The sequence below is a fragment of the Oscarella lobularis genome, chromosome 9 (genome assembly GCF_947507565.1).
Source record: "Oscarella lobularis chromosome 9, ooOscLobu1.1, whole genome shotgun sequence".
Taxonomy (NCBI): Eukaryota; Metazoa; Porifera; class Homoscleromorpha; order Homosclerophorida; family Oscarellidae; genus Oscarella; species Oscarella lobularis.
The window spans coordinates 3,256,362-3,274,484 of NC_089183.1; the positions used below are offsets into that span (position 1 = coordinate 3,256,362).

At 44.8% G+C, this 18,123-nt stretch overlaps 7 protein-coding genes across 11 annotated transcripts; 1 reads left to right on the plus strand and 6 right to left on the minus strand.

Annotated features, from left to right (window-relative positions):
* Nucleotides 1–5,540: 5,540 nt before the first annotated feature.
* On the minus strand, nucleotides 5,541–7,260 carry LOC136190992 (patatin-like phospholipase domain-containing protein 4). Its single transcript, XM_065979283.1, has 7 exons — nucleotides 6,781–7,260; nucleotides 6,647–6,712; nucleotides 6,390–6,548; nucleotides 6,219–6,336; nucleotides 6,053–6,169; nucleotides 5,853–6,003; nucleotides 5,541–5,804 (listed from the first exon to the last, which is right to left on the minus strand). Exons 1-7 carry the CDS (start codon nucleotides 7,186–7,188, stop codon nucleotides 5,621–5,623), a joined length of 1,203 nt encoding a protein of 400 aa, XP_065835355.1. The 5' UTR covers nucleotides 7,189–7,260; the 3' UTR covers nucleotides 5,541–5,620.
* A 64-nt stretch (nucleotides 7,261–7,324) lies between these two features.
* On the minus strand, nucleotides 7,325–9,992 carry LOC136190991 (general transcription factor IIE subunit 1-like). Its single transcript, XM_065979282.1, has 15 exons — nucleotides 9,850–9,992; nucleotides 9,695–9,797; nucleotides 9,595–9,643; nucleotides 9,499–9,545; nucleotides 9,373–9,448; nucleotides 9,258–9,323; nucleotides 9,111–9,208; nucleotides 8,983–9,060; nucleotides 8,827–8,932; nucleotides 8,617–8,778; nucleotides 8,438–8,564; nucleotides 8,075–8,376; nucleotides 7,682–8,019; nucleotides 7,549–7,623; nucleotides 7,325–7,494 (listed from the first exon to the last, which is right to left on the minus strand). The coding sequence occupies exons 1-13, from the start codon at nucleotides 9,866–9,868 to the stop codon at nucleotides 7,900–7,902; spliced, it is 1,353 nt and encodes a 450-aa protein (XP_065835354.1). The 5' UTR covers nucleotides 9,869–9,992; the 3' UTR covers nucleotides 7,325–7,494; nucleotides 7,549–7,623; nucleotides 7,682–7,899.
* LOC136190998 (glycerol-3-phosphate phosphatase-like) lies at nucleotides 9,880–11,234 on the minus strand. Of its 2 annotated transcripts, XM_065979289.1 has the most exons (9): nucleotides 11,151–11,234; nucleotides 11,038–11,105; nucleotides 10,894–10,986; nucleotides 10,700–10,840; nucleotides 10,581–10,646; nucleotides 10,375–10,525; nucleotides 10,211–10,310; nucleotides 10,120–10,161; nucleotides 9,880–10,067 (listed from the first exon to the last, which is right to left on the minus strand). In XM_065979289.1, the coding sequence occupies exons 1-9, from the start codon at nucleotides 11,227–11,229 to the stop codon at nucleotides 9,905–9,907; spliced, it is 903 nt and encodes a 300-aa protein (XP_065835361.1). In that variant the 5' UTR covers nucleotides 11,230–11,234; the 3' UTR covers nucleotides 9,880–9,904. The 2 variants fall into 2 exon arrangements, with proteins under 2 accessions (XP_065835361.1, XP_065835360.1); XM_065979288.1 differs by having other exon boundaries at nucleotides 11,038–11,229.
* Nucleotides 11,235–11,272: 38 nt separating this feature from the next.
* On the minus strand, nucleotides 11,273–12,469 carry LOC136190997 (uncharacterized). Its single transcript, XM_065979287.1, has 3 exons — nucleotides 11,981–12,469; nucleotides 11,680–11,868; nucleotides 11,273–11,628 (listed from the first exon to the last, which is right to left on the minus strand). Exons 1-3 carry the CDS (start codon nucleotides 12,449–12,451, stop codon nucleotides 11,293–11,295), a joined length of 996 nt encoding a protein of 331 aa, XP_065835359.1. The 5' UTR covers nucleotides 12,452–12,469; the 3' UTR covers nucleotides 11,273–11,292.
* A 29-nt stretch (nucleotides 12,470–12,498) lies between these two features.
* LOC136190995 (uncharacterized) lies at nucleotides 12,499–13,618 on the minus strand. The gene is made up of 3 exons (XM_065979286.1): nucleotides 13,129–13,618; nucleotides 12,899–13,078; nucleotides 12,499–12,848 (listed from the first exon to the last, which is right to left on the minus strand). Exons 1-3 carry the CDS (start codon nucleotides 13,612–13,614, stop codon nucleotides 12,513–12,515), a joined length of 1,002 nt encoding a protein of 333 aa, XP_065835358.1. The 5' UTR covers nucleotides 13,615–13,618; the 3' UTR covers nucleotides 12,499–12,512.
* Nucleotides 13,261–18,088, plus strand: LOC136190989 (CD5 antigen-like). Of its 3 annotated transcripts, none has more exons than XM_065979280.1 (7): nucleotides 13,261–13,753; nucleotides 13,808–13,959; nucleotides 14,024–14,438; nucleotides 14,499–14,837; nucleotides 14,893–14,931; nucleotides 15,072–15,095; nucleotides 15,142–18,088. In XM_065979280.1, the coding sequence occupies exons 3-7, from the start codon at nucleotides 14,075–14,077 to the stop codon at nucleotides 15,816–15,818; spliced, it is 1,443 nt and encodes a 480-aa protein (XP_065835352.1). In that variant the 5' UTR covers nucleotides 13,261–13,753; nucleotides 13,808–13,959; nucleotides 14,024–14,074; the 3' UTR covers nucleotides 15,819–18,088. The 3 variants fall into 3 exon arrangements, with proteins under 3 accessions (XP_065835352.1, XP_065835350.1, XP_065835349.1); XM_065979277.1 differs by having other exon boundaries at nucleotides 13,263–13,753; nucleotides 13,808–14,023; nucleotides 14,070–14,438; XM_065979278.1 differs by lacking the exon at nucleotides 15,072–15,095 and having other exon boundaries at nucleotides 13,808–14,023; nucleotides 14,070–14,438.
* LOC136191004 (uncharacterized) lies at nucleotides 15,802–17,969 on the minus strand. 2 transcript variants are annotated; one of them, XM_065979294.1, is made up of 7 exons: nucleotides 17,043–17,969; nucleotides 16,900–16,988; nucleotides 16,624–16,855; nucleotides 16,307–16,558; nucleotides 16,145–16,260; nucleotides 16,052–16,085; nucleotides 15,802–15,989 (listed from the first exon to the last, which is right to left on the minus strand). In XM_065979294.1, the coding sequence occupies exons 2-7, from the start codon at nucleotides 16,908–16,910 to the stop codon at nucleotides 15,924–15,926; spliced, it is 711 nt and encodes a 236-aa protein (XP_065835366.1). In that variant the 5' UTR covers nucleotides 16,911–16,988; nucleotides 17,043–17,969; the 3' UTR covers nucleotides 15,802–15,923. The 2 variants fall into 2 exon arrangements, with proteins under 2 accessions (XP_065835366.1, XP_065835367.1); XM_065979295.1 differs by lacking the exon at nucleotides 17,043–17,969 and having other exon boundaries at nucleotides 16,900–17,020.
* Nucleotides 18,089–18,123: the final 35 nt, after the last annotated feature.

Sequence of the window (18,123 nt, forward strand, 5' to 3'; positions counted from 1 at the left end):
CTTCAAACCAAATTCGCTATCAAGAATCAGGTTCGCTTCGTCGATAATGAGAACAAATCTGTGACCAGCGTTTTTATGATAGTCTCCTGCTTTCGTCTCTATGACCTCATTCAACAAAATTATCGTATCTTCAAACGTGTTTGAAGGCGTCCAGTCGATATAAGACAACAGAGAAGAAGGAACCACCGAAGAAAAGAAATTGATAAAGGTGTATTCTGATGGTAGGTATAGACCACCGAAAGCTTTCCGAAGTCTGCTGAACAGAGATGTTTTGTGTGTGTCATCAGGATGTCTGACGTAGACAACACCCTTAGCGCCGCCTTCCGCAGAATCTTGAAGAACATCTTGGATGAGCGTTGACTTGCCACATCCGTGAGGGCCAATGACGACGGTGTAAGAGTCTCTGCTGCCGCGAAGAATCTCTTGGCGAAAGCTTCTCATTTCGTCGCTTCGATTAGCACGATGAGATTTCTCCACCTGGAGCTTTCCGGTGAGAAGGACGCCATTGTTGATGGCGCCATTCAGCGAATACCATTGACTCATTCCCAACAGTGAACACACAAAGCACACGACGAGAAACAAAAGAGTTGGAACGATAACAGAAACGAAAACAAGTGGATTCCTTTCTATAAAGCTCGACACCCTTGCCCACATCGTTCTTCCTTCGGTGATCGTTAATATCAAAGCGCTACACGTCACTTGCTCACTTGACGCCCCCTGCCACGGGATCGTCTCTTTCGACGTCTTTGCCCTCATCGTCGCTTGGCCAGAACGGAGAGCGCATCAATTTGAGTCGAACCGAGTCGAAAGAGTCTAATCAGCACATCTCAGACGATTGGATATGTGGGAGCCGATGACGTCATTCTTACGAGTCGAAGAATGAGCACGTGTAACCAATTATCGTCATCATCTCACTTCCCATCAGGTTTACTATCTCATGTATTATATCGTTAGGGATTATCTACTATGGATGTTTGACTAACTCTCTATTTTTCTAGTATTTTGTGTGTGTAGGGATATTTTACTTAATTCAACGGACGGGGTAGCGAAATATTAGGAACCCAATACCAATAAATCATTCACAGAAGAAGAAGACCTAATCATTCACCAAAGAAGAAGAAGAAGAAAACACAAGCGATGAAACAGTAGTCAAAGTCAAAGTTCTTCCTTTCCAGCAGCTAGCCTGTTCTGGTTTTCTGTACCGACTCCCTCTTCAGTAGAACGTTCTGGTGATGATGCTGTCGTCACCGCTACCACCACGTCATCATTCGTGTCTCTTCTCTGCCATTGCCATTCCTTGTTATCACGATGAAGAAATTCTAGCAGCTGGCTTCGTACAATTGCGCTGTACAATGAGTGCCTTCCATTTGCATGACGAAATACTATGTCACATCTCAGCAGATTGTCTTTAGCAGCTTTCTCGTCTCCCGTGTCGAAGTCCTTAAGAGAAACGGCTTCGTCATATTGCAACAGATATTTCACAATTCTCCATTCAACAGACTTATTGACCATGTTTGACGTTAAAAAGCACTTAGCCAGGTTCTCTTCCAAGCCAACTGCTTCTCCAACGTGTTCGCTAACATCTTCTATGGATGATTCAGGCGATTTTCTTATGTACTTGACAGCCTTCCATATGAGAATGAGACGACCTCCTGTCACTTTTTCATATACTTGACTGATATTGATTTTCATGTGAGTGCGGTCGGCAAGGGCTCGTCTCATTAGATCTTCAGCTGCATTTCGGCTAAGATCGTGAATCTCTTCAATGTCCATTCTTGATCCTGCACTATGATCTCGTAATCGAGAGACGAGCACTCCAGCTGAATCAACGAGAATGAAGTGAATGCCACCTCTTGAGTCTGCTTCATCTTTCATGAGAAGTTGAAGGGAATACAAATCGTCAAGGCCACTTTTAGAACTGAGTATTCGGTTCGCTTCGTCAATAATAAGAACAAATCTGTGACCAGCGTTTTTATGATAGTCTCTCGCTTTTGTCTTTATGACCCGATTCAACAAATTTATCGTATCTTCAAACGTGTGTGAAGGCGTCCAGTCGATATAAGACAACCAAGAAGAAGGAAGCACCGAAGAAAAGAAATGGATAAAAAACGTGTATTCCGATGGTAGATATAGACCACCGAAAGCTTCTCGAAGTCTGTCGAACAGAGATGTTTTTTTTGTGGCATCAGGATGTCTGACGTAGACAACACCCTTGGCGCCGCCTTCCGCAGAATCTTGAAGAACATCTTGAATGAGAGATGACTTGCCACATCCGTGAGGGCCAATGACGACGGTGTAAGACTTCTCACTGCTGCGAAGAATCTCTTGGCGAAAGCTTCTCATTTCGTCGCTTCGATTAGCATGATGAGCTCTTTCCTCCAGGCGCTCTCCGCTGAGAAGGACGCCATCGTCGATGGCGCTCCTTAGCCAATACCATTGACTCATTCCCAACAGTAGATACAGAACAGCACACAGAAACACGACAGAAAAGAAAACACGTCGATTCCTTTCCATATAACTCGACACGCTTGCCCACATCGTTCTTCCAGGTTCTTCCTACGGTGATCGTTCGTTAATATCAAAGCGCAACACGTCACTTGCTCACTTGGCGCGCGCTCCACGGGGTCGTCGCTTTCGACTTCATTTCCGTCGTCGTCGCTTGCTTGGCCAGAACGGAGAGCGCATCAATTTGAGTCGAACCGGTTCGACTTCGAGTCGAAAGTGTCTAATCAGCACATCTCCGACGATTGGATATCCGGGAGCCGATGACGTCATTCTCGTGACGAAATCTACTGACGTCTTCTCCGATTTGCCCTATGCCAAAGTGAACACGGCTTTTTACGAGTCGAAGAATGAGCACGTGTAACCAATTAACATCGTCATCATCTCACTTCCCATCAGGTTCACTATCTCATGTATTATATCGTTATGGATTATCTACTATGGATGTTTGACTAACTCTCTATTTTTCTAGTCTTTTGTGTGTGTAGGGATATTTTACTTATTTCAACGGACGGGGTAGCGAAATATTAGGAACCCAATACCAATAAATCATTCACAGAAGAAGAAGAAGAAGAAGAAGACCTAACTAATCACTCACCATGCAAAGAAGAAGAAGAAGAAGAAGAAACGCAAGCGACTAACAGTCAAAGTCACAGTTCTTCTTTCCCAGCTTCCCTCTTGTCGTCATCCGTACGAACGACCTCTTCAGTACTAGACGATTTTTCAGCAGCAGCAGCATCTCTTTTCCGGCTATAACGACCGTTGAGAATGTCTTGGAGTGAACTTCTTACAATAGCACTGTACAATGAGAAATCTCCATCCACGTGACGAAATATGATGTCACACTTGATCAGATTCTCAACAGCGGGACGCACGTCTTTGGGTGCAACGGTAAATGTCGCAACCTCTTTCAGGTGAAAGCGAATCTCTTGATAGTAGGCTTTGTCATACAGCATCAAATATTTCACAATTTCCCAATGTATAGACCCATTGACGACGTCAGTCAATGAACATTTATCCAGTTTCTCTTGCAAGCCAACTGCTTCTGCAACGTGTTCGCTAACATCTTCTATGGATGATTCAGGCGATTTTCTTATGTACTTGACAGCCTTCCATACGAGAATGAGACGACCTCCTGTCACTTTTTCATATACTTGACTGATATTGATTTTCATGTGAGTGCGGTCGGCAAGGGCTAGTCTCATTAGATCTTCAGCTGCATTTCGGCTAAGATCGTGAATCTCTTCAACGTCCATTCTTGATCCTGCACTATGATCTTGTAATCGAGAGACGAGTACTCCAGCTGAATCAACGAGAATAAAGCGAATGCCACCTCTTGAGTCTGCTTCATCTTTCATGAGAAGTTGAAGGGAATACAAATCGTCAAGGCCACTTTTAGAACTGAGTATTCGGTTCGCTTCGTCAATAATAAGAACAAATCTGTGACCAGCGTTTTTATGATAGTCTCTCGCTTTCGTATTTATGACCCGATTCAACAAATTTATCGTATCTTCAAACGTGTGTGAAGGCGTCCAGTCGATATAAGACAACCAAGAAGAAGGAAGCACCGAAGAAAAGAAATGGATAAAAAACGTGTATTCCGATGGTAGATATAGACCACCGAAAGCTTCTCGAAGTCTGTCGAACAGAGATGTTTTTTTTGTGGCATCAGGATGTCTGACGTAGACAACACCCTTGGCGCCGCCTTCCGCAGAATCTTGAAGAACATCTTGAATGAGAGATGACTTGCCACATCCGTGAGGGCCAATGACGACGGTGTAAGACTTCTCACTGCTGCGAAGAATCTCTTGGCGAAAGCTTCTCATTTCGTCGCTTCGATTAGCACGATGATCTCTTCTCTCCAGGCGCTCTCCACTGGGAAAGACGCCATCGTTGATGGCGCTCCTTAGCGAATACCATTGACTGAGTCCGTACAGTGGACACACAAGACACTGCACCGCGAGATACAGAAGAGCGTAAAAGATAACAACAAAGAGACAGGTCGGCATCGTGCACGTGTCAGACAGCAGACGCGTCGCGTGCGTTAACCTGAACAACAATCGTCTTTTTCCTTCTTTCTCGCCTTTATGCGCTGCGCTGGTATAGCGATTTGCAAAGGATTATATATTTTTAGGATGATACTGTCGCTTCGTTTGTTCAGCAGCTCAAGAAAACGTCGAGAATCCGGCGATTCGCATTTCGACGCTCCTTCTCTTCGTCAGCGATCCTTACTTGTTTATCTAGTCGTCAATCGAGGCCAAACAACAAGCCAAATATTTGAGGCGAGAGAACAATTTTGAATTTTGAAACGGGAACTATATAGTTCACGCTTTTTCATCTAAAATTGACCATGAACTATAGTTCACGCTTTTTCACCTAAAATTGACCGTGAACTATATAGTTCACGCTTTTTCATCTAAAATTGACCTAGTACCCCGTAAGTCTAAATAATTATTGTCTTTTTTCCTCTCCCAAGTTTGGCGTACAAGCTCAAAATCGCGATCGCTGTCGCTCAAGTACTCGGTCTCACGTGGGTTTTCGCCGCTTTCACGTTTCTCGACGCTCGCGTCGTTTTCAGCTATCTTTCGCGAGTCTCCAAGGCTTCTTCATCTTTCTCTTCAACGTCGCAATGAATCGCGAGATTCGCGGCCTTCTGCGCACGGCGCGCAAACGCGGCATTCGTCACGTGGTCGGAAAATCGAAAGACGAACTGGAGAAAGCGTACGCTAACTCGGAAGTGGGAAGCGCGTGCGAATCTCTTTCCCCGACGGGAGATTATCAATTCGGCTACGTCCAGCAGCCGCGTAGATCGTTCTGGGCTCGCTTTTTCAGTCGTCGACCTCGCGATGCGACTTCTTCTACGGGATCGTCTCTTTCGACGTCTTTGCCCTCATCGTCGCTTGGACAGAACGGGGAACGCATCAATTTGAGTCGAACCGGTTCGACGTCGAGTCGAAAGAGTCTAATCAGCACGTCGTCGCGATCGAAAACGGTGAAAAAGGAAAAGCAGACGATCGGATATCCGGGTGCACAACACATTTACTCACATAAAAATTTATTATAGACAACAGGGGCTTTACAAGAAATAGACCAAAGACACTTAATATATAATATACAATTATGTCCAGACAATAAGTCGGAATCTACAGTCGGCTTGAATACTCTTTGATGACGTCACTCTTTTCGATGACGTCACTGCTTTTATTGTATCTGATGGCAAGAGAAGATCTTCGAGAAAATTCCAAATTGCCATGATCCGCTGCCACGTCATGTGACCAACGCATCTCAGCACATAGGAACTCCTGAAATAAATCCATAATCAATATAAAAATAATGAATATTTTATTTACCCTTTGAGCATGACTTGAGCTCCGCAGACAATGAACGTTGATCCCTTTGTAGCAATCGTCTTGACCAATGAGAGCACTTGCTGAAGTGTAGCACTCTCCTTCAAGATGCTACTCGCAGACGGATAATAAGAAACAACCCTAGAATCCGGAACTAAAGAGAAAATCAATAGAAACAACAAATGGAATATATATCTTTATACTATAGACTTCCATTGATGTTTCGAATGTTATTGAGGCTGATGCGTGGGCTGTGCACTTTGATGACGTCACGTTATTCGTCTCACTCAAAATCAGATTATCAATTCTAGCGGACACATCTAAAAAGAACAATTAATTAATTATCGATTAAAATGCATACGTATTTACCTTTTCGTTGGAGATACTTTAGACAGTCTCTATAGCCAGATAACCTCAGTTCATTCATCTCTTCTTTCTCTTGAGGAAAAATGGCAAGGGAGAGTCTCCTCAAATTACTAAGACTCATCTATAAATAAAAAAATTATTTTAAGTTAAATAAGATGGGTATTTCTATCTGACTTGAAAACTTAGATTTTTCACGTGAAACGTATACATGCTTGCTGAAAATTTCGAATCGTCTGGACAAATGTCCGATTCGCCGCCGAACGGCGAAACGCTGATTGTATGCTCTCTATCGACTCCCGGGAGATTGTCCGTGAAGCCTCCGTCCATGCATAACTAAAAAACAATGATGGCTCGTCGCCAAACCACAAAATATGGGAGGTTCCCATTGGGGGGCCCCACTTCCTTTAGGAAGCGTTCGTTCATATCCTTACCCTTCCTCGAAATCGCGGCGCACGATATCCACCAAAAACGGGTATAAAACAGCTCGCTTTCAGCGCCTAGAGGCGAGAAAGAAAAGAAAACGTAGCGACACGCCCACTCATTCCTTCCCCGTACACTCGTATACCTGGATGAGATCGCGTTTCGACGTGAAACGCTTCACGATGACATTCTCCATGCGATTGGACTCGTTAATAACGGTGAGCGACACGTGCAAACGATCGTTGGCGAGCTTGTGAGCATTCGCGGGCAGCAAAAGCTCCAAACTATCGTCGAGTTCGCCTAGCATGTCGAAGGAGGGGCTAAAGGGGCCCAGGTAGAGCGTGCGAAGGCGCGATATGACGGAGAAGAATCGGGGAATGACTTTGGCGACGTTTGTATTCGTGATGAGGATTGCGCCTGCTAGAGATCCAGCAGAGGCGCCGTATACGCGATCGACGTGACGGAGGAGATGGGGAGCGCGTTCGCGAAGGCATTCGACGACGCCGAGATGGTAGAAGCCGATGAAACCGCAGCCGCTGAACGAGAGATTCATCGTTGTCGTCGTTGAAACATTGTAACGGTTGCTACTGTACTGGGGTGGAGTGGAGGAGTGTCTTGTTTTAAGTCACATGCTTAGTTTGTGACGTTTAAGGTGCTTGACGTCATTGTCGACGTTGTTGCTGGGCGTGTCAGGTAAACTTGACGTCATTGATAATGCACGTTAGACAAATGCGGATACAGCCGAAAAAGAACGTAACATGCGGTTCATTGATTGTGTCTCTTTTTTTCGTTCAACAGGAACAGCTTGAGCCGCATTTGCAGTCGGCGCCGCATTTGCAGTCTGCACGACCACACCCCTCTGCGAAACGAACGGCTCCCACGTCCGGTCACGAATCTCACGGTAAAAACGTACCTTTTTTGCCGCAACCAGCGCCCGAATTGCACGGGCATCCTTCACACTTGCAGTCGCTGCATTCGCATTTGCCACCTAGAGCCAAGCATCCCCAAATTAGCTAGCCTATTCCCCGTTATAGAAGAGCGCTAACCTTGGGTGCATGTGCAGTCTGGCATTCTCGTGGAATTAATTCAAGTAACCCGAGAAGAAAAAAATTTGCTACTAGCAACAAGAATGAGGGGATGACGTGCGCCGCGCCGATTTATATGCAACAACGCCGTGCGCAGATGACCGTGTGCAACCGCAAAATCGCCGAGTGCACCCTCTATAAATTCTAAATTCTAATTACGGAACTCTTCTAATAATCGCCTAATAATAGTCTTCCACAGCTTCTCTACACAAGCGATCGTACACTTCGCGTTCTTCCGCTGTCATTTTGTCAATCATCTCGTCGGTGACGTCAGCAAGAGGAACGAGCGCATCGCCGATCTAAAAATAGTTTCGCTCTGACGTACCCACCCCGCCCCGCCCCCGTTTTGTTTACTTTTATCGTAACTTCCTCCTCATCGTCGTCGTCGTCGATTTCTGCTTCGATTACGGTCGGCGCCGCGTTTCCGCGAGCGGCGAGATTCATTTCGAGTGCGTCCAATTCGCGTTTCGTCTCGCGCTTCGCCCTTTTCGCTTCGGACGTCGTTTTCTCGAATTCTTCCTCGCTCGTGCTCGCTTCGTCATCGGAGCTCGAATCCGCTTGTTTGACGTCATTATCGGCAACCGAAACTTCAACCGTACGCTTCTTCTGCGATGGTTTCTTCTCGTAAGAGAGCAATTCAGCAGAACTAAACGTCTCTAAAGAAATCAATAACGATCACGTGATTATTGATCCATAGCCACTCACTCCCCCCCATACCTTGAGGCTTGACTATTGGCGTGACAGTATCCTTTGAATCCTTAGTAACAAATGACGCTGCCTCAACTGGCTCCGCCCCCTCAACTGTAGTCTCTCTAAGCCAAACAGGCTGATCCTTTCCAGTACTCTAATACATAATAATTAATATATAGGTTATTTATTTGTTGAGGGTTATTTACCTGTGCTTTGTTTTCCGGTGTATTCGTTTCTGCTATGTCTATTTCTAATGTTTGCTGGGCCATTGTTAGGGCTTGTCTTCCTCTATATGAGCCAGACCACTCGTCACGTGGTGCTAGCATACCGCTACCCGGCTGGACGTTCGACACGTGACGACGATTTTTCTACATAAACTATTTATATCATTATTAAGTATTAATTATTTTCCTTACAAGTGCTGCAATTTCTGTTGGCTCTGGTTCTAGGATTTCCGGGGCGAGGTGGATGTTTTCCGTCTGTCTTATTAGATCCATTAGAGGACGAATAACCTCGTTGAGTCTAAAGGTATCTATTAATAAATAAAAATATAGTGTATTTTTATTGATTACCTTGCAACTGTTGATTGGCCTGTGCCAGACTTGGCCTTACCTTCGTTCTCTTCAAGAACTTCTTTGCAATATTCACATCTGAAAAAATACCATTGGGATATATAAGTTAGGTCTTAATTAATTATTACTTTAGAACGCCTTCCATTAGATCGAAGAGTCTGTCTACCATGAGGTCTCCAAACTCAGATCCACATCTTGGGCAGATGTAGAACTGACGGTTTCTTGCCTAATAAGAAACATATAGGGTTCCCCTTCATATCATATTTTTTATTTACCTGTTTTTCTTCCGCTTCAAGTTTTCGTCTCATTGTGTCTAATTTGTATTTAACTGCATTAACAAACTAATAGATAAATAATTAACGTTATTAATTAATTATGTTGGTCTCTCACTGAACGATAGTTGATGAAGAAATAGGAGACTTTTTGAGGCTTCTCTTCAGGAGAAAACGTTTCTGTTCTATTCATACTAGGAGGGGAAAAATTCATTTGAAAAATCGCCATATACATCGATATCACCTTTTGATCAATTTATCTTTTTTTAAATGAACCAAAGACTGTCGAAGCTGCGAAAAAAAGTCAACAAAAATCCTTCCCCTTTAGAAAAATTCGTACCGCTCTCTTTTCCATGTATAAGAGTTCAGACAGATCGTCTTCTTTCACGCTAGAAACATCGTAGAATCATTTCCTAGAGTCCTTTCTAAGGAAATCGTACCAAACGTGACGAACAAGGGCATCTAAGACGATCGTGTCTTCTTTCGAATAGAATGCGCGAACGACGATTCTTGCTAAACGTTTCAGCAAATCGGGCACTTCGGCTATGTTTTAAATGCCGTATAAAGTGTCCACATATCGTTTTTCTCTTCTTACTGACGATCTGTTCGTCCATCGCCTTTAGCGTGCGCTAAACTCTGATTTTTCTTTCTCACGCCAACTGAGTTATGCTATCAAGGTAGTAATCTGGTCTAATAATTCCGTCTTCCTTCGAGGTTTTCATCATTTCTAAATGAGCTTTATCTGTTGAACCGGTCATAACGAGAAGAGTCTTGAGACCGTTGTTCTTTCCAAAAGCAATATCCGTAGACACCCTAAAATCAAAATTTGAAAATAATTCAAATTAAAACAATATTCTTATCGTACGTATCTCCTATCATACACGTACGATCAGGATCAATTTCATGTCTAGGACCAATAGCCGTATTATTATTTATTAATTTTCTAATAGAGATACCTTTGCTTCAAAATTTCAAACATTGGTTGATGAGGTTTTCCCACGTAGATAGGCTCTCTGTTGGATGCCATGGCAACAGCAGAAACCATGCAACCAGTACCTATAGAAGATCAACCAACGGTGAATTAATTAATTAATTAATAAACTAGACTATAGTCTCTTGCCTGGAATTGTGATTTGGTTGTTTTTTAATGGAAGCTGGGAATCCTCATTCGTGCCTATGAAAATGCAGTCAGGATTGCGGAGGTAGCTTGCTGCTTTGAGCATCTTTATAAAGCTAAAGTGCTCATCAAATCCAACAAGAACGCATTTCACCTTGGGAAGAAATATTTGAGAGCACAAATAAATATTTATTTATTTATTTATTCACCTCTGGATCTAGAGGACATTTCGCCCACTCATCGAGTCTGTATCCGTCACCAGAAACAGGATCAGGCTAATTAATTAATTAAATAATCTCAATGATCACATGACATATGTATTTCATACGCCAGTTCCAATGTAGGAGATTCCCGCCTCATCCAACTCCTTTATTAGTCCAGTTGAACCAATGAGATACACTTTGCCCTTAGACGGGACTTTTCCTTTGAGATACTGTGCACTTGCATAGGCAGTTGAAATCACTTCTTCCTGTAAATAATCGATCAATATAGAATTTACAGACAAACCTTCTACGTACTCACCGGAGTAGCTTTCATTCCTAAACGATCGAATTTTTGGCTGTATTGGAGTCGAGATTTCGTGCTATTGTTCGTCACGAAAAATAAGCGTTTTCCCTATCGGTTTATATATGAAAATGACTTGATATAATCTTTATTTTTACGTACAAGTGAGCGTAGCGATTGAATTGTGCGATTTGCTCCGTCGATCAGATCATTTCCGTGCCAAAGAACTCCTAGGTGGAGAATGCACAGAACGTTGATAAATCGGCTACGCGCACCATCGCAATCAATTAAAAATGTGTCGACACTGTCAACGAACGAAGAACGAGCGTTTTCGCTAAGGAATTCGCATGCCATTCCAAGTAGGTACGCGCGCTAAGCCGACGTCACTGAGAGATAATACGGTACAGTATATTCATTTTAATTACTATCGAAACTATAGCGATCGAGAAAGCTAAACTGTCTCATTTTTCTCCTAACTTTATCAATCAAAGTCTTATTCCATTTGACATTGTTGCGAGAGTGTGACGGCTTTGAGAATAAGAGACTGGCACAATCTCGCAGATATCTCTCTGAACATTCAATCTTTAGATAGTCACACACACGTAAGAGCGTCGTTTTGGGGTTTGACAATAAATCCATGCTGTGAATATCCAATACCGTATTTAGAAGTCGAATTTCGTTTGTTTTTTCCACCAGACGAAAATAGTAGTCAATTTTCTTATTTAGTAAATCTACGTTATCCAATACCTTTCCCTAAATACAATTAATTAATTAAATAAGAGGAAACTTGTTAATATTTCTCACTTCAATTATTCTTTTTCGCGTTCCTAATGAACGAATAGCAATTGTAGCAATATTATCATAAGGATTGCGTATGACGTGGAGAAAGCGTATAGGCACGTGCACAGCACGCCCCAAGTCTTCAACCCACGTAGAAGAATCTTTAGAAGTGAGAGCTTGAGTCGTAGATCCAGCCTGTTTGTCCCCAATCACCTAGGAAACCAAGAATACCTATCTAAAACTACATAGCTTCAAAAACCCTAAATAGTGACCTGATTTGATTAATTCGATTAATTAATTAAATTATTGGTATCCGGTACAGTACCTGTATTGTTTTGTTGTAGCGTCCGTTCCATTGGTTGGGCACGTGATAGAGTAGCGCGCTTTCTCCGCGTATTTCGTGTCGTTTTCCCTTCGACGATGAAGCGAGTAGAGAATTGCCGAGCAATTTCGAAAATATATACGGTCGATTGTATTTCTGCGCATGATCGGTCAGGTGAGGCCACACGTGGAAGAAATTGTATTCGTGCGCAAGAACGACGTGAGGATGAGCGTCGAGAAGCGTTCCGAGCAACGTAGAGCAGCTGCGCGGATAGCCGATGAAAAATAACATGGAACGAATGTGTTTGAATGCCGATAAATGCTCCGTTATGTTGACGTTCAACGCGGCGCCGCGTTTCGCCTCTTTCTTCGCTTTTATTCGTCGCCAGTTGGCGTCGCGTGGAAAGGTGAGTAGGAAGAAGCACGTTGCGACGATTAGAAGTGCTGCTAATACGACGGGCAAACGCAACGGCATCGTGAGAACTATCAGGGCTTCGCGTCGGTTCCCGGATATATATACGCACTGTGTATTTCTCTTAGTCACTCTCGAAACTATATCTCCTCAAAAAATCATACGGCCTCATTTTTATTTCAACTTCTTTTATTAGTGTTCTAGTCCACTTGACGTTCTTTCGTGACTGCGATGGCGTTTTGAATAGAAGACTTGCGCAATCCCTTAGGTATTTTTCAGAACATTCGATTTTTAAATAGTTGCATATACGAAAGAGCGTCATTTTTGGCTTCAGCAATAAATCGATACTGTGAACGTCTAATGCGTTTTGCCGAAGTCGAATTTGATTAGCCTTTGAAACTAGGTGAAAATAATAGTTAATTTTTCGACTCAACAACTCTTCATCATCTAATATTTTTTCCTATAAGAGATCACGTGATAAAGGGCTTTAATTTGCACAGGTGAACGTACATTGACGAGAAACTCTCTGCCTTGGTTTAAGGAACGAATAGCAATTGTTGCAATATTATCGTACGGGTTACGTATGACGTGAAGAAAGCGTATAGGCACTTTGACTACATTATGTAACTTCCATATCAATTTAGAAGACGCAAACCACGACGTGGAACCCGCTTTCTTATCCCCAATAACCTGAAACAAAAATCAATTAATTAATTAATTAATTAATTAATTAATTTCACTTGTATGGTTTCATTGTAGCGACCGTTCCACTGGTTTGGCACGTGATAGAACAGTCCCGCATCCGCGTCTCCCTTTGTCGGACTGCGTACGCCGCCTTTCGACGAGGCGAGTATGGAATTGCCGAGAAGCTGCGAGTAGATGTATTGGGGGCTCGATTTTTGCACGAGATCGGTCACGTGAGACCAAACGTTGAAGAAATTGTACTCGTGCGCGAGAACGATGTGCGGGTGAGCGTCGAGAAACGTTCCCAAGAGGGTCGAACAGCTGCGCGGATAGCCGACGAAGAAGAGCATGGAGCGAATGTGCTCGAAAGAGGCTCTATGCTGCGAAATGTTTACGGCGATTGCGGCGCCTTTTCGAGGCCATCGAGGCTTTGGACTAGGGCTGTTGTGACGCTTTTCCGGTGCAAACGTTTTGATTAGAATATAGGCGGCTGTTAGAAGAATAAGGCAAAGAAAGCATACACGTAGAGTTTCCCACGGCATTGTTGAGACGGGAAACTCGTGAAGAGGTCCGGGACAGTGGAGACGTTGTAAAACGCCGAGATTTGGCCGAATAGAGCCCAACGCGACTTCTTGACTATGAATATGCGCCGACCTGCTATTAAAGAAGCTTTACGATCAGGTTCGAATCGCGTAGGTTGACGGAAAAGGCGAAAATCGAACGCGAAACGTCTAGGAGGCGTGGTTTCTCAAAAACGCTACGTTAAAGAACTGAAGAAGGCCTCGTCGAGCCGCTTCTCGACACGATAAAGAATCAAGAAAACGAAATGCATCGGATTAATATTATTTAATCCACGTTGTACCTTCGCTTGAATGAAGTGCGCATGAGTGAGTCAGTCACAAAATCGATTTAGCTTCACAATGTTGCTCACCTCTTTTCTCCTCCTCCAAGGTACATGAAAAAAATTTCAAATAATTTTCTGATCTTCTATTTTTAGTTGCAATGTCTTGCATATCCATTTCCTCTTCGCTTCCGGAATCATCCGAACGAATTCGCTTCTCTCCATCGAATCGCACTCCACACTCAGGCCAAGTGGAAATTCGTCACAATTCCCAATGGGGAACAATTTGCGCGGACGAATGGGATCTTGACGACGCTCAAGTTTTCTGTCGTCAACTCGGTTACCCGTCAGCGGCGGAGGCGTCAAAAACAACAAACGGTCTCCTCACACCTAGCATTGACGTCACGTGGATGACCCACGTGGATTGCACGGGCTACGAACCAACAATCGAAGATTGCCTCTTTCCTGGCTGGGGTCAAATCGATTCCTGTCTAGATACATCTCAAAGCGCAACAGCAACATGCCGTAATAATTAATGATAATAACAATTAATAATTAATAATCTATTATTTATTTATTTTTTAGGTGTTTCTGATGATGAGGCGAGGGTTCGGCTTGTCGATGGGACTTCGCCGAATGAAGGTCGCGTTGAGGTTTACGTCGATGGTGAGTGGGGAACGATTTGTGGCGATTCTTCTTGGGATATCAATTCGGCGGATGTGGTGTGCCATCAAGTGGGATTCCCCGACGCTTCCATTGTGGAACGCGACGCATATTTCGGCGAAGGTGTCGGGAGAATTGCTATGAGTCACGTGACGTGTTTTGGTGGAAATGCGGAAGTTGCCATACAGGAGTGCGGATATTCGAATTGGCGTCAAGCCGAGGCAGTTTGTGGACATGAGCAAGACGCTGGAGTCACGTGCCGTAAGATAAGAAAAAATAAATAAAGTTATTTAATTAATTGGATGTGTTTCTATAGGTAGTTGGTCTGATACGAATGAACCACGCCCTCCTTCTGGTAAGAGAAAAGAGGCATAGGGGAAACCATGGGCACTAAATGGGTCATATTATTATTTATTTATTTATTTATTTATTTATTTATTTTGCCGTGGTTTCTCCCATAAAAAGTCTCACTTATGTATATGTCTTTTATATTAGATTTCTCTGGTGACGGTTTTCATGGTTAGTTAGTATTGATTAATTAATTAAATATTGACTTTTTCTCTAGATGTCAAAATCGTCGGCGGTTCGTCAGATATGGAAGGAATCGTCGTTGTTCTTCACAACGGCTATTGGCTTCCTATTTGTAAGAACCACTGGGACGATAAAGATGCCCAAGTCATCTGCTCAGAATTGGGATACAGCAGGGAAAAGTCTCGCGCAACAAACGGGGATCAATACGGTAGGCTATCGGGTGGCTGGTCGAGTTATTGGATGGATAATGTCCAATGCGAGGGACACGAGACTCGGCTCGTCGATTGCCCATTCGACGGATGGGGCGTGCATTCTTGCAGCGCGACACGTGGCAGCGGCGAAGAAGCTGGCGTCGCGTGTGAATTCGATAGAGCAGATGGCGACGGACTTTCTCTCGGCTCTATAGTCGGAATTTCCGTCGGATGTACGTTGGCTGGAATCGCCGTCGTCGTCATGGTGATTATTGCGAAAGCGTGCCGTCCGACTCGCGCCGGATCGATGAATGTGGCGACGGGCGGAGAGAGAGGAATACCGGTTAAAATCGAAATGACGAAAGGTGGGGCCCCCGTTACTAGGGCGACGGCACCCCCTTCCATTCCCCTTCCTCCTGAACCCGAATCCGTGGACAGACCCTATCAACTGTATCAAGCGCCTCCCTCCTATGACGTCGATGAACACGTCTACGATAACCCTGTTCCGAGACAAGCGTAGTTTCTTCAAAGAGTGACATAGAACAGACTATGGTCTAAGAACTAGAGCTAGAGTATACCCGTCCCCCTTCCAAAAAAAACCGTCGTACTGTCGAATGTATTACGTTTACACTTCTTTCAACACGCCAAAAACTTTGAATTTTTCCTCCCACAGACGAGTGACGTGTTTTCCCTACCGTAAGAATATCACAGCTGGACTTTAGAGAGACTCCCCCCTCCCCTCTCCTTACTTACCCCAATAGGCGGTCTGTTTATTTTGACACCGGTTCTACCAAACATAGAACCACAATGTCATCGTTTGAGAGCTCTTCTATCGAAAATGCTTACGATAAACCGTTCGTTTCGTCGGTGCACGACGAAATCGTCGCTCGTCGCGGTTTTCGACTCGCCTGCATCGATTTGAGGTATTGATGCGCTTCCAATTGACGCTGGAGACTCGCAATCTGGAGCAAAACGATGCGTTATTCCTTCGAGGTTATCGTAGTGTACCTTTTGTTCTTGGGTGTGGCATTTCTCTTCGAGGCTTTGAATCAGCGTTTGCAATGCGATGTTTTCGTCCTTCAAAGTGCCATTCTTCTCTTCGAGTTCCCTCATCTCTCTCTTGATCGTTGCCGCGTCCACTTTTCGGACCACCTTGATGATTCGTTTCGTTTTCTTTACGCCGTTTTCCTCCGACGTCTCGCCGCCGACGGCTGTCGCGTCGTCGGAAGCGAAACTCGAACACGATTCGCTCACTTTGACCTAAGGAGTCAAGACGAGGCGCGTGCCGCGACACGCGTGTGTGCGCCCACGCAACATAGGCTCACTCTTTGCCTCGATGGCGAGGGCATTGGTGGAGGTTCTGGGCTGTCTGGAGTCTCGGGAGGATGTCCGTTCGTTGGCACGACGTCATTTTCGTCGTCAATTCCGTTCTCTGGAGCCGCAGGGACGATTCGCTTGATCTTTTTCTTCTTGACCACTGTTATGATTTTCTTCTTCTTCTTTTTAGGCTGCGCTGCGGCCGTTGTCGTCGTCGTCGTCGATTCGTCGTCCAACATCCTAGAAAAAAGTCGCGAGAGAGCTCCCACGGGGCTATACTCTACTTGATTTCCATGCAAAGCAAACGAAACCCCTGTGGCAAATGGCGCGCGCAAAAATATGCGCGATACAGTTTTATATGGGGAGTTTCTCGCTAAGAAACAACGCCCCAGTGTATGCAGCGAAGCGGGAGGGCGTCTCTGCTCACCTGTTCGTGTTGTTTAGACAGAACTGCGCTGCAGTTTCGAGAGGAGAGAGTCGCGGTGCGCAGATCAAGTCCTCAGGATCTAGGAATAAGCCACACCGATTGGTATGTGTATGCGTATACGATGGGATTCGATCGCTTATAAGCTAATTGCGGCAAACATTTTATGGGGCTGGGAAATCGACGCCGCCCTCCCACTTTGTTGTGGGGCAAATCAAAACCGCCATGCACGCCACGCGGAGACCGTCGACGATCGCGCTTCATCTCGCGAAAAAACCCCCAAGCGATGCCCCATTTATTTCGATTCGACACACATTCCAACGAGAAACGCGACACGAACAACAGCCACACACATGCACGTACACATAGAGAGGCCGCCTAGAGGGAAAGTTTCCTAAGCTTCGACAGCAGTGTTGGTCGTTTCTTCGCTCTCAGCTGCCTTCCCGCCGCCCTTTTTCTCCTCGCTGGACGGCGGCGGAGATGAAGACGCATCAGCGGCTTCGGCTGTTGTCGATTCTTCGCTTTTTTTCTTGTTCTCCGCCTTCGGCGCGTCGCCTTCGCTTTTGTCTTCTGACAGTGGCGGCGGCGCGGCGTCTTCTACGGCGTCACCGCTTTCTTCGTCTAGTTTAACTCGCTTAGGGTCGCTCTGTTCGACTTTTTCCGGCTCCGGCGCCTTCGTTTTCTCGCCCTGATCCGTTTTCGGGGGATCGGTCGTTTCTGTGGCGACGGGAGACGCCGTTTTCGGCTCTGTTTCGGTCTTAGCGGACGATTCGCTCGACTCGGACATGATCCTAGATAGATAGCGTAACGATGAAATCGAATGGTACAACGAAAACGATCGATTAGCGACGACGCTTCTCATTGGCTAGTCGGTCAGACTATTTTGACTTTGATTGGACGCGTGTGTTTGGCGCCAAAAAAAAGGTCTTTAGCACTGTGCTACATTCGATTGGACTCGCTTTTACAGTATTAGTCAGTCAGCGTACAGTAGTGTGTCGCATGCCTCAGGTGTGGGCGGTGGCCCATCAATTTTATACGGGGCCATAGAGGTCGAGTGTTCTCCGAGTTCCACGCACGCGATCTC

Bases quoted from the DNA above. Each gene is read 5' to 3' on its own strand.
- LOC136191004 (XM_065979294.1), bottom strand. The intron at 16,559-16,623 runs GTGAGCCTATGT...TTGACTCCTTAG, and splicing joins CCTCGCCATCGAGGCAAAGA to GTCAAAGTGAGCGAATCGTG. The intron at 15,990-16,051 runs GTAAGTAAGGAG...TTCTTACGGTAG, and splicing joins TAAACAGACCGCCTATTGGG to GGAAAACACGTCACTCGTCT.
- LOC136190991 (XM_065979282.1), bottom strand. The intron at 9,546-9,594 runs GTACGAATTTTT...TTTTTTTCGCAG, and splicing joins TATACATGGAAAAGAGAGCG to CTTCGACAGTCTTTGGTTCA. The intron at 8,377-8,437 runs GTATGGGGGGGA...TGATTTCTTTAG, and splicing joins GCCAATAGTCAAGCCTCAAG to AGACGTTTAGTTCTGCTGAA.
- LOC136190997 (XM_065979287.1), bottom strand. From the start codon at position 12,451: ATGCCGTTGCGTTTGCCCGTCGTATTAGCAGCACTTCTAATCGTCGCA. The intron at 11,869-11,980 runs GTACTGTACCGG...TTGGTTTCCTAG, and splicing joins GCTACAACAAAACAATACAG to GTGATTGGGGACAAACAGGC. The intron at 11,629-11,679 runs GTGAGAAATATT...AATTGTATTTAG, and splicing joins CGCGAAAAAGAATAATTGAA to GGAAAGGTATTGGATAACGT.
- LOC136190995 (XM_065979286.1), bottom strand. From the start codon at position 13,614: ATGCCGTGGGAAACTCTACGTGTATGCTTTCTTTGCCTTATTCTTCTA. The intron at 13,079-13,128 runs GTGAAATTAATT...TTTTTGTTTCAG, and splicing joins GCTACAATGAAACCATACAA to GTTATTGGGGATAAGAAAGC. The intron at 12,849-12,898 runs GTACGTTCACCT...GATCTCTTATAG, and splicing joins GCAGAGAGTTTCTCGTCAAT to GAAAAAATATTAGATGATGA.
- LOC136190992 (XM_065979283.1), bottom strand. From the start codon at position 7,188: ATGAATCTCTCGTTCAGCGGCTGCGGTTTCATCGGCTTCTACCATCTC. The intron at 6,549-6,646 runs GTAAGGATATGA...ATTGTTTTTTAG, and splicing joins CGCCGCGATTTCGAGGAAGG to TTATGCATGGACGGAGGCTT. The intron at 6,170-6,218 runs GTAAATACGTAT...TGTTCTTTTTAG, and splicing joins AAAGTATCTCCAACGAAAAG to ATGTGTCCGCTAGAATTGAT.
- LOC136190989 (XM_065979277.1), top strand. From the start codon at position 13,993: ATGTTGCTCACCTCTTTTCTCCTCCTCCAAG. The intron at 14,024-14,069 runs GTACATGAAAAA...TTCTATTTTTAG, and splicing joins CTCTTTTCTCCTCCTCCAAG to TTGCAATGTCTTGCATATCC. The intron at 15,096-15,141 runs GTTAGTTAGTAT...CTTTTTCTCTAG, and splicing joins CTCTGGTGACGGTTTTCATG to ATGTCAAAATCGTCGGCGGT.
- LOC136190998 (XM_065979288.1), bottom strand. From the start codon at position 11,229: ATGGCATGCGAATTCCTTAGCGAAAACGCTCGTTCTTCGTTCGTTGAC. The intron at 10,526-10,580 runs GTGAATAAATAA...TTTCTTCCCAAG, and splicing joins AATGTCCTCTAGATCCAGAG to GTGAAATGCGTTCTTGTTGG. The intron at 10,311-10,374 runs GCAAGAGACTAT...GATCTTCTATAG, and splicing joins CAACCAAATCACAATTCCAG to GTACTGGTTGCATGGTTTCT.